At 36.4% G+C, this 12,830-nt stretch overlaps 1 protein-coding gene across 30 annotated transcripts in view; it reads right to left on the bottom strand.

The window, feature by feature from the left end:
* Window positions 1-12,830, bottom strand: part of ADAM22 (ADAM metallopeptidase domain 22) — a 224,413-nt gene that overhangs the window by 176,753 nt on the left and 34,830 nt on the right. For all 30 annotated transcript variants that reach the window (XM_025471460.3, XM_025471466.3, XM_035698465.2 and 27 more), the window contains one exon: window positions 12,163-12,239. In XM_025471460.3, the coding sequence (XP_025327245.3) occupies window positions 12,163-12,239 (77 nt within the window). The remainder of the gene's footprint in view (window positions 1-12,162; window positions 12,240-12,830) is intronic.

Here is a 12,830-nt window from a genome sequence, read left to right as displayed (position 1 = left end):
TTAACACCAGGGCCTTTCTCTCCAAATCCCTAGCTTTATAACAGGCACCCAGGTATATAATTCCTCCCAGCTACTTCCATACAACTGCAACTAGCCACCATGCTGCAACAAAATTCATGACCCCATCCTATCATCACATATGATGCCATTCCTTGTTGCCTGTGCATTCTTATCCTATTATTCTGGAGCCCTTTCCTTGAAGGAAGCTCAAACTTATCTTTATGCTTTACTAGTTTCCAGGAAAGGCCTTAAGCCTCAGTAAAACCCTCAATAGCCAAGCTATTACCCTTTCTTTCTTAGTATAGCATGCCTAGCACTATCACTTGTATACCATTAGAAGTCAAAACTGGGGGCACCTGGGTGGCTCAATCAGTTAAGCATCCTCCTTTAGCTCAGGTAGTTATCCCAGGGTACTGGGATCAAGCCCCATATCAGGCTCCCTGTTCAGCCGGGAGTCTGCTTATCCCTCTCCCCCTGCTTGTGCTCTCTCAATCTTTATCTCTGTCAAATAAATAAATAAATTTTTTTTTAGAAAGTCAAAACTGTTTTGTTTTAGACTAAATGAAAGAATTGCCAGGTTGGGGGATGGGGTTAACTGGGTGATGGGCATAAGGAGGACACATGACGTGATGAGCACTGGGTGTTGTATGCAACTGATGAATCCCTGAACTCTACATTTGAAACTAATGATGTACTATGTGTTGGCTAATTGAATTTTAAAAAGAAAAAAGAAAAAAAATCACCAAAGAATAACTTGGCCACACTCCCTGAAAATGGTTATAGTTAACACTCAGAGGACAAGAGTGTACAGTACAAGCTTCCACAACAGATCCCACTAGCTGAGAACTTAGGTCAACAGCTGAAACATGAGAAAATGTACACATATTCAAAGCGAGTGATAACAGACTGATACATATTTTTTCACACATATAAAAAAATATGTATCAGTCTGTTTTATATATGAGAAAAAAATATTTCAGAGACAAAGAGCAACAAGCCAGTTCTGTGGAGATGGCATCACCTGGAGTAAGCATGTACTTTATACCTCACCCTAAAACAGTCTTTATATAAAACAAATATTGCTATTACAGAACAAGTGTCCAGTTGCTCAAATTGAATCTTTCAGCTTGCAAGATTTTGTTCATCCAATATTCTAACAGCCATATCTTAAATTTATATATTAAATATGTCTAAGGAACCCAATTTTTATACCTGCAAAGTTCCCTGTAGTTGGACTATATACCACTATCACTGCTAGATAATTTAGCAGAGTTCAATAACTAGGCAACTAGGAGAAAAATAGAAGTGAGCACTGATAATTTAATCTTCAATGTGTTTCATAATCACTAAAAACTCCAAGGAGTTTCTATGCAATTATGCAAAAACATTTATTATAAGTTTCATTATTGCACATTAAAAGTATTTGCTTATATCAAGAAATCACATAAATCTGTAGCACAGAAATATACAGTAATCATTTTAACTATAAAAATAGTATTTATATGGTTATTTCCCTTTGAGAAACTACAGGCCATAAATAGTCTTGCTTACTGAATAATTCTGTAATTATTCTATTTACAACTTAATATACTCATAAATGTGTTGAAATCTCAGGATCCCCCTATTAAAAAGAGCAGGTCATTACCTAAACAATGCTAAAAACATCTCAAGGTCATACTAAACAATCAGATGAAAGACAATGAGTCTGCACTAAGGCTGTACTTAAATAACAAACCAGAAAGCAAAAAGCTTAAATAGGCCAGTAATATATAAGTGTATGGGACCTGATTCCTGTCTGCTTAGCTCTGATTCATTTTTATGAAAGGACTAACTTGAGCCTTGCACACAGCTATTTTCCCAACCATGAGTTTGGCCTTCTGAAACCTATAAAAGGCTCCAGCCCTTGGGGTCCTGCTTCCTCTAGAATTCCTTCCAGATGCCCCCTTCAAAATAATTTCCAAGGTCTCAGCCTCAGTACTGGATCACTTTCTGGCTGGTGGCCAGACACATCCAATGCCCTCTTTACCCTACCCAACCACACACCCATTCTCCTCCGCTGCGGTCTTTGCAGCCAATGTCTGTCCAACTAACAAGGCCATTCTGGGCTGAGCCCAGAAGACTTTCTGCCTGTGAAAGAAAGTGATAAAGCCTAGTGTTAGAAGTCATAGTTTAAAACTACCATTTTTCAATTCAGAACAAAAGAGCAGAAATGAAATAAGATTCAGCTGTGGTAAACAAATGTATAGTCTACATAAACTTCCTATACGAAGTACTAATGGTAGAAACTTATCCCTTAAAAAGTGTCAAAAGTTCAATATACATTCCAAAGGTAGAGTTTTATTATGAATCAAAGGGCATAAGATCATAACCGTAACAAGTATGTAGCTCTTTCCAGACTTGCAATGGACATGGAACTGAAAACCTGAAAGCTTAGCAACTATTTATACCTGACACCACCCTTCCTGCAAAATAGAACTTACAGAAAAACAGCTATTACTGTACCATTAAAAAAAACAAAAGTCCACTTTGGAAAAAAGTTTAGGATTTCTCAAAATAATTAAACATAAAACAAAATGGAAACTTAAATCCACATGAAGACCTCTATGTGAATGTTCATAGTAACATTATTCATAATTGCTAAAAACAACCTGCATGCCCATCATGCGCATGGACACGTGATATATCTATAAATGAAATAATACTCAGCAATAAAAAGGAATGAACGGTGGACACATGCTACATCAAAGATGAATTTCAAAATATGTCAAATAAAAGAAGCAGACTAAAGAATGCATTTTGTGTGATTTCCTTTACATGAAATGCCCAATAAAGGTAGTTTTATAATGATGAAAAGCAAATTAGTGATTGCCTGGCCAATCACTGGAGACAGGAATGAGGATTACGTTTAAATAAGAATGAGGGGTCTCAGTGGAGAATTTAAGTGTTTTAAAACTGATTTATGGTGATGGTTGCACCACTCAGTAAAGTTATTAAAAAAATTTTTTTTCATTAAATTGTACACTTGAGAGGAGTGTATTTTATGACATGTAAAAATGCCTCAATAAAATTGTTTTAAAATCATGTTTAGGGGCGCCTGGGTGGCTCAGTTGTTTGAGGATCCAACTCTTGGTTTCAGCTCGGGTCATGATCTCAGTGTGAGACAAAGCCCTGCACTGGGCTCTGCACACAATGGAAAGTCTGCTTGAAACTTTCACCCTCTCCCTCTGCTCTCCCCACATCTGCTCACACGCACTCTCTCTCTCCCCATCTCTCTGTCTAAAATATTTTTTTATTTCTTTATTCATTTATGATAGTCACACACAGAGAGAGAGAGAGAGAGAGGCAGAGACATAGGCAAAGGGAGAAGCAGGCTCCATGCACCGGGAGCCCGACGTGGGATTCGATCCCAGGTGTCCAGGACTGCGCCCTGGGCCAAAGGCAGGCGCTAAACCGCTGCGCCACCCAGGGATCCCTCTCTGTCTAAAATAAATGGATAAATCATTTTTCTAAAAAATCATGTTGTTTATGTGATAAATATGTTCCTAAAAGTTTTTGAGGTTATATACTGATAAACACAAATAAAAGTAACATTGAGAAAGAGGATATAACAATAGGTACAGAAGAAATTTTAGAAGTTATTTCCTAAAAAGCACACACAAATATACATCAAAAAGAAAAGCTGAAACAGTCCATGATGTGGACAATTATTTGGGAAAATATAGTCTTCCAAAGTTGGCTTAAAAAGAAGTAGGTGACTATATCAATATCCATCAGAAATTACTGTTTACCAAAAACATCTCTTTAAAAGGTTGCTAGGCTAAAAAAAAAAAAAAAAGTTGCTGGACTAGCCAAAATAAAGATAAGGCCTTTTAAACACTAAAAATATCTATATATATGACTCATAGTCCACAAGATAATGTTTCAAGGAATTTCCTTGTAAGTTAAAAAAAAATTATTTTATATAGCTTTTTAACTCTGATACAATCCCATTCATTATTGCTGATATAAAAATTCTAATAATATAACAGCATATCTATTTTCACAGTTAGTAATGAGGTACCTAAAGAAACTGGATCTTAAAATTCAAAACTAGAAACTCCCTTAAAATCAGCTGTAATATCCTAAAATAGAAATTAGAATCTGTAATTGGGCAACCTTCCCCTTTGGGGGGAACAGATCCCAGCCCCCAGTAAATCCCTGCAGTTATGTAAACTCTTTCCAAAGTTTGAACCAATAGAGAAAAGCAATTACACTCTCAAGATGTTGATGACTGTTGCAGAGTCATGCCACAACATGTCTGTTGTTCGTCAACCACCCCATTCCTGAAAACTGTCTATCCTTGTCTAAGCACTGGATCAGGGAAAATTAGGAGCCAGAGTGAATGCAGGAGGGCTGTACAACCCTAATTTATTCCTCACCTCTGCAGGAGGAAAAATACTGTGACAAGGAAATGTACTTGGTGTTCTGGGCTGTAGTCACCATACATGGAATATTGTTTGTAATTAAATAAACCATACTTAGGCAAAGATACTATCAAGCCATGGCAGTCAGGTCAGATCATAACTCTGAGAGTAGGCATCCAATTTCACTTTCTGAGAATGGATGTCCCCACTGTTTTCATGTTGAGATAGAATGTAAAATGTCCTGGACCAGAGAACGAAAGAATGTGCCCTTTCATCTGCCTGTCCCTGAGCAGAGGCTATGCCTATGCCCTCCCACCAGTGGTACTAACTCTCCACAAGAAGGCCTGTGGATGGGTTTGTGTTTGTGGGTTATGAGATAACCACTTCTGGTCAATGTTAGCAACCATTACTGGTGGCTGGCTTTTCAGACAGCTAATCACGAGGCTCACTGCAGGGAATCTATCAGAGGCAGAAAGAGTAGCAAGGTAAAAGACAACAAATCTCATAAACAGTTGAGGGACACACTTGGAGATGGAGGTAACATAGCAAAAAAGTCAGCAAAGGCTTGTGCATAATAATTTAGATAAAAACAGGAAGTGTAATTCCATTCTGTAGTCACAAATAGAAAGACCAACAACAGCATATGGGCTACAGTGAGGAATTATGCAACATGACAAAGTTGTCAAATAAGAAAATCAATGTTCACTCAAATTTACTAGAAAGGGATTCAATAAAATCTAATATTCCCTTAAAAACAAAAAAATATTAAATAAGATGTGGGATATTGTTTCATCATGATAAAGACTAGCTCTCAAAAATCAACAATCAACATTCTATTTAGCAGTGAATACTAGACATATGCCTATTACCCAAAGAACCAAGACAAAAACGCTATTATCACAAGTAATAAGAGTTCAGGAACTTCTAGAAAAAGCATTAAGGTGGGGAATAACAATTGGAAAGGAATAGGAAAGGAATAAGAAAAGGCTTTCATGATTTTCTACTTATGTTACTGTCAAACTAGAAAACCAAACAGAAACAAAGAAAAACCACTAGTATTATTAAGGAAACTAGTAAGGTTCAACGCAAATCAATGACTTTCCTATATATGATCAATAATTAAATTAGAGAATATAGAAAGATATCCACAATAGCAACAAAAGCTACAATTCCCATGAAAAGGTTCTACATGAAATGCTCAGGACCTATAAAAAACAAAGTACTAAACTTTACTGAGACAAAATAAAAGCTAAAATTAAAAAAAAAAAATACACAATGGTTTTGGATGGAAAGACTCAATACCTATAAAAACATGTACTTTTCCCAAATTAAAGTTTAGTGATAGTCCAATTAAAATTCCAAAAGGAGAATGACAGTTATCCTAAACTTCCATATGAGAGAAGGCAAAAATATCTAAGAAATTTTACAAAAGAAAACTAATAGTGAAAGAGTTTACATGCTAGATATTAAAACACTTATAAGGCTGCAATAAATAGCATGGTGGTATCAGGCCAAATAATTTTTTTAAAGATTTTATTTATTTATTCACAAGAGACACAGAGAGACAGACAGAGGCAGAGACACAGGCAGAGGGAGAAGCAGGCTCCATGCAGGGAGCCCGACGTGGGACTTGATCCCAGATCTCCAGGATCACACCCTGGGCTGAAGGCGGCGCTAAACTGCTGAGCCACCCAGGGCTGCCCAGGCCAAATAATTTTAATGAATAGATCTTCAAAAGAGATTGCTTTGGGAAGACATTAAAATATACAATAACTAAATATGATGAGTGAAGGATAAGTCAGCAGGGAAGGGAGAAAGAAGTAAATAATGCAAGATACAGTGTGGGGAAACCAGTAGCCTCTGCTTGGACTATCATCTAAAGTCTTTCCTGTGGCCTAGGAGGTCTTATATGATCTGGTCCTGCTACCTTTCCAACCTCATTTACCAACTATCTTGGACTCACCTTATTCTTATACCAGCTTCCTATTTTTCATACATACCAAGCTCATTCCTGCCTTGCAACCTTGACACTTGCTGTTCTCTCTGACTGGGGGCTCCTTCACTTCAAATGTCATCTCTTCAGAGATCTCCTGTCTGCTCAAACAGCACCTTCGCCTCCACACCAGGCACTTATTATTAATGACATCATCATCCTCTGAAATTACTTTGTTAACACATTCATTGTCTTTCTGACTAGAATACAGGATCCCTATGAATAGGAAGTCCTCAGAGTCTGGAATAACTCTTAGCACTTACTAGAGGCTTAGAAATTTACATATATGTGTGTACATATGGATGTGCAAATACATGTGTATGCATATATTGTGTGCATACATATACATATGTATGTGTATGCATATGTTTAAATACATATGTGTGTGTGTGTGTTTGTGTGTGTATAAAATGAAGATAAGGACCCTTATCGGCAAGGACATTCAAAACAGATTTATCTTCTATGCAATAATTTTGCATTAAATGTACATATAAACAAATATTTGCCATAATGAATTTAGTTGAACAATAAGATATTAAATTACAGATTTATTAATAGTTGTGAAAGACAGACTGTATTTATTATCATCATATAACATCATTTAATTATAATCTTATCCCTTTGCTTATTTTTATCCACACTGTAAACAGAGCATACTCAAGGAAATGAGACTTCCAGACCTAGTTTCCAATTCCAGTTCGAGTCATATCCTATCTTTTGCCCAGTGTGATTTCTACTTTTCCTGTGAATTCAAGAGTGCTAGTGGAAAGAAATCAAAAGGTAACTGGAAAATGATTTTGCTAAGTGAGAGAAGACAAAACTGGACTTGCTCATTTGAACAGAATTTGAATGTTTCTGGCCTGACCTTGTCCCTGCTTCTCCGCCTCCCCACACTCCAACTCTATCTCTACACCACCTCCTATGCAGCATGAGCAATCCCATCTGCTGACAGCTGTCATGTCTGAGTCCCTACCTGTCCTCCCCATCCCTTAGTGTGAAACAGGAAAAAAAAAAAAGACACTGATATAAGGATCCTAAGTTAGAGGAACTATTTTTGTTGTTACTGGAATAAGAAGAGGGAGAGAACGTATAAAATATAATCAAAATTTAGGAATAGGATCATCTAAGATCTATGAGCTGTACCACAGAATTCCTTCCCAAGAACAGGCTATAAAAGATGGGTTCTTTCTTCCTAATTAAGTGTTTCACATCCTAAAATAACTAGCCACATCCATGTGCAGTATTTGCTTCTTTGTAGGGTAAGTGGGGATGGGTATGTGGGGGTGCAAGTATGCCAGCACATGTGTAGTTTGTCAGGTTATCTGCTGTAAAAAGATCAAGGAGTACTGAAAGAAAATCTTTTCAGTATCTGTGTATCACTTTAGGCAGTTAAATTATCCATTTTTTGAAGAACAGGAGAGAGATTTACAGGAAAATAATTGCTCCAATACATACATATGTTATATATTATCATGTATGTAGTATATATATTATATATAGTATAAAACATCTCCCTTGAGTCTTTCTCAATACCAGTTGCTGATCTCAGAAAAGGTCTAATGTGGCCTCAGGACTAGTTTGACCAGGCCAGGTTATATGTTTGAGTTTTTTAAATATATCTGTCCTAAAGAGTGAATTTTCACAACTGTGTGACCCCATGAAAGAATTAAAAAGAATTAAAAATCACTCGACAAAACAGGAATTGGTTGTGTTTTTCATGTATAAACATTCCATATTCTTTATCTGCCTTTTGTAGAAATTACAACCCAAAGGCTGGACTCCTATAATTTAGTTATAGATAATTTTGTTTACTGGACATTCAGAAGGAATATTATGTAATGATACTTTTCCTTCCATTCCAATCTAAAACTATATATTCCTGGGTCTATTCTGTAACTGGAATCCAGCTACACATAGACTTACTTAATTTGCCTCCAGATTAAAACAAATAAACAAAAAACTCTATCAGTTCCACAGTCGAAGAATTACTTTTTAAGAAAAATAGCTTTTAAACAGTATATTCAATTTTTCACCTTCCTGCTCCTTAACCGACACAACCACAAGACAATATATAAACTGAAACCATGAAATAAAAACATTCTTCACAAAAATAAAAAAAAATCTTTGTATCAAATCATTCTGGCTCTTACAGCATATAGCTACTTGCCACCTATGTGTAATAAAGAACTCAGGGAAAAAAAAAAAAAGTACTTTGTATATTCCCCAGCCCCAGAATCTCCATTTATTTTGTATTCTGTACTACTTGCAATTTCAAATTTCCATTGCAATAAGACGAAAATTGCCCAATGGAGGTTTTTGCCAGTATCTCAAAAGAAATTCTACTTTACCCTTAGTATTCCAGAGTATCCATGCTTTGATAAGTATGGTCCATAGTGTTTCTCCTAGGAACAGAATATTTTGGAGCTGAGATTTCCCCAAAGGAAGTGAGGTGGTTTAGGGTAGAATGGACATGAATAAATATCCCTTCTTAGTTTGTGAACTGAAAATCAAGGCTTCATGAATGTCTGGAGCCAGAAACCAAGCCCGGGCTATCCACAGGAATAGTGATTTAATGGAAGGAATGGGAGGGAATTTCCAAGTTTACACAGACTTCCCCTACTTATGCTATTAAATTTTATTTTCTTATGTCAAAAAAAAAAAACTAAATAAAATTTTAAAATAAATTTAAAAATAAAGGAGGGATAGGAAAGGGTCAATGAACTAAAAACCTAGGAATCTGACTTTCCAAATCAACCTACATATAGATGCTTAGCTTTTGGAAGCTAGTCTCACTTATCCTCTGTTTCTTTTTCTTTGCTGCTTGCTTTCCCCCATTTGACAGCCTCCATCTTTATCTGGTCTTCTCTGTATCCTGGAGAATTCTAGTCTCTGATTTCTAAGTTTATATGGCTTCTCAGCCTGGAACTTAGCACCTATTCTGTACAGCAGAGGAAGGAAAATATGGCAAGGAAGGAAAGAAAATCTCTGCCCTCAAGTATTCACATTCTAGTAGGAGGAAAAAGATAAAAAACAAAATATAAGTAATTAAAATATAGAACATTAGTTGAACATATAACAATGCTGGTATTTGAACTTTTGGATATACACAAATGGCAATTTCATATGAGTCAACCTATATATTAAATAGCGAATATTATTTTAAAAATGAAGCAGGGGAGAATAGGTAGTAGGGTTGATGATACAGTGAGGGCAGAGAGGTTTACAATTTAAAATAGGGCAATCTGGGGTCCCTGGGTGGCTTGGGAGGTTAAGTGTATGACTCTTGATTTTGGGCGAAGTCAGATCTCAGGGTCATGATTTCAGAGTCCAGAGATCAAGCCCCATAGCTGCTCTGCACTGGGCTTGGAGCCTGTTTAAAATTCTCTTTCCATCTCCCTCTGCCTCCTATTCAAGCTCTCACTCTCTTTCTCTAAAAAGCATAAAAAAAAAAAGAAGAGCAATCCATTCCTATGTGATATAATTATGTGAGATTGTTTTTGCTACATTATTATTTTTCTAAGGAGCATGCATTCCTTTATAATGAGTTTTTTAAAACTATATAATATCAAAGTTGATGAAAAACCACAATGAGCCACTTAAACATGTAAATTTTAGGGCATTTACATCAAGCAGGAATATAAGATACAAATCATATTAACATAGTCTCTCATAACTCTATGAAATTAGGTTAAATGCCATGTAGTACAAAGCATTTAATTATATATGCTCTAAGCCATTAATTTTAAAAACAAGCAATAAATTCTATTTTAATGAGCAAAATAAGAATAGTTTGTTACTTTTTTCTTTTTTTCTAAAGATTTATTTACCCATTTTATTTTTTTTTAATTTTTATTTATTTATGATAGTCACAGAGAGAGAGAGAGAGAGAGAGAGAGAGAGAGAGAGAGAGGGGCAGAGACACAGGCAGAGGGAGAAGCAGGCTCCATGCACCGGGAGCCCGACGTGGGATTCCATCCCGGGTTTCCAGGATCGCGCCCTGGGCCAAAGGCAGGCGCCAAACCGCTGCGCCACCCAGGGATCCCTATTTACCCATTTTAGAGAGAGATGGAGAACATGTGCATGCACGCGTGGGCAGAGGGAAGAACCCCAAGCAGACTCCTGACCAACCATGGATTCTAATGTGGAGCTGGATCTCATAACCCTGTGAGATCATGACCAGGGTCAAAATCAAGAATAGGGAACCCGGCAGACTGAGCCACCCAGGTGCTCCCCTATGTTACATTTCTTTTTTATGTTACATTTTTAAAAGGTACACAACCAAAGAACAAACAACTTCTATTAATGGGTCACCCAAATAGTCAGTTTCCATCTAACACAATGCTTTTCAGTATTTAAATTGTTTGAGAACTATAAAAATGTGAGGAAGGGAAGAAATATTTATGAAAGGTACCTATGACACAGCTTAATTAAAAAATAAACTAGGGGCAGGGTGCCTGGGTGGCTCAGTCGGTTAAGCGTCTGTCTTCAGCTCAGGTCATGATCCCAGGGTCCTGGGATCAGCCCGGCATCAGGCTCCCTGCTCAATGGGTAGCTCAATCAGTTAAGCAACTGACTCTTGGTTTCTGCTCAGGTCATGGTATCAGGGTCATGAGACTGAATCCCACATGGGATCTATGCTCAGAGAATCTCCTGCTTGAGATTTTCTGCCTCTCTCCCTGCCTTTCTCCCTACCCCTCTCCCTGACTTTCTCTCTCAAATAAATTCATAAAATCTAAAACAATTAAATAAAAAATAAACTAATATGTGGCTTAAACATTAAGACAACACAAATGGTATTATTACACTTTTTAAACAAATTCCACAAAAATTAGGAAACTAGTAAGACTAATTATTAAATTAATCCACTGGACATGGCCTGCTACCTAAAAGGAAGATGTGACTTCTCCTTCCAAATACTGATTGACCTAGTCAATAACCCAACAGTTTATATGTGCCCAACTCCCAAAAGAAATCTAAACTGGCACTGCTCAACAGAACCTTTTGCAGTGATGGAAATGCTCTGCCTTGGCCCATAAGGTAACCAACACTTGAAAGGTAGCTAATGAGGGACGCCTGGGTGGCTCAGTGGTTGAGCATCTTTGGCTCAGGGCGTGATTCCAGGGGCCTGGGATCAAGTCCCACATCGGGCTCCCCACAGGAAGCCTGTTTTTCTCTCTGCCTATGTCTCTGCCTCTCTCTCTCTGTGTCTCTCATGAATAAATAAATAAAATATTTTTTTAAAAAAAAGAAAAGTGGCTAATGAAACTGAAATACAAAATATCCAAAATTACATCATATTTACAGAATAATCAGAGAACTCTAAATCTCAAAGAAATTGACTCCCCATTCAACATATCTAATACCATTATTAGGAGTCACACATCATGCAGCCAATCCTCCGAATCACTGAGCAAAAATGGTAACTCTTTTCTGCTCTTTAGAAAAACATTTTAATGCCCCAAATATTATTTTCACAATTTATTGCATTCATAGGAACTGAGATCACATATATTGTAATGCAATATATTAAAGTCTTCCCCTCATTACCTTCTTATATCTATTACAGCTGTTCAAATTCAAATGGATATCCATTTCCTGTTTTGCCAGACTTCATAACTTAAAATCAGTAGATAGAAAAGTTTTAAATGTAGTATTTAATTGATATGGGAAGATGAAATATAGTAAGATAACAAAAATTCACAAAAGGTTATAAAAGTGGATTGAATGTGTATCTGACAAAAGGAGTGAAGCTCAACAAAGACTTACTGGTTTAGCATGATGTCAAGAATAAAGGATGTTCCAAAGGCATCAACCTGGAAGCTTGCCTGGTCAACATGAGTCAACTGCAACATCAAAAAGATAAAAGGTACTTATTATTCAGCCATAGCAATGAGATAATAAGCATTTCTTAGGATGATTCAAAAAGGTTTAATATCATAAATTGGAAAACCAATTCAACACAGAGATTAAATGACAAAAAATAAAATCTGCACCTTCTCAGAAGCCAAGCATTCACCAATCTGAAGTACCACCTAATCCAAGAGGGCAAGTACTATACTTTTCCAGTTTATCTCAAGTAGCTAAACAGTCCATTTCCAAGAAGACTGCACTTCATTCATTTTATTCTATATTAAATGACTGGCTCCTTTAAAATTAAACTTTGTACATTAAAAAAGAAATACAGAAAAATATGTTCAAGAGTAAAATAATAAGAATATGAACTATTTACAAGGAAGAGATCTAAATCTCAAAAAAAGCCCTTTATCATTCTACCTGAAATACATACTTTAAGAATAATATTTCAGTTCTAATTTGCCAAATATAATTTCATAGAGGTTTCTATGTCTTCCTAGAGCAAAATTTAGCCTCTACTATCTATTGCAAATATCGCCTATGGAAATTTTGTTTGGAAAAAAAAATCACTATCTCTTATG

This window comes from Canis lupus, chromosome 14 (assembly GCF_003254725.2).
Source record: "Canis lupus dingo isolate Sandy chromosome 14, ASM325472v2, whole genome shotgun sequence".
NCBI lineage: Eukaryota > Metazoa > Chordata > Mammalia > Carnivora > Canidae > Canis > Canis lupus.
The sequence above is the reverse complement of the archived record's forward strand: the minus strand, read 5'-3'. Positions and strand labels throughout refer to the sequence as shown.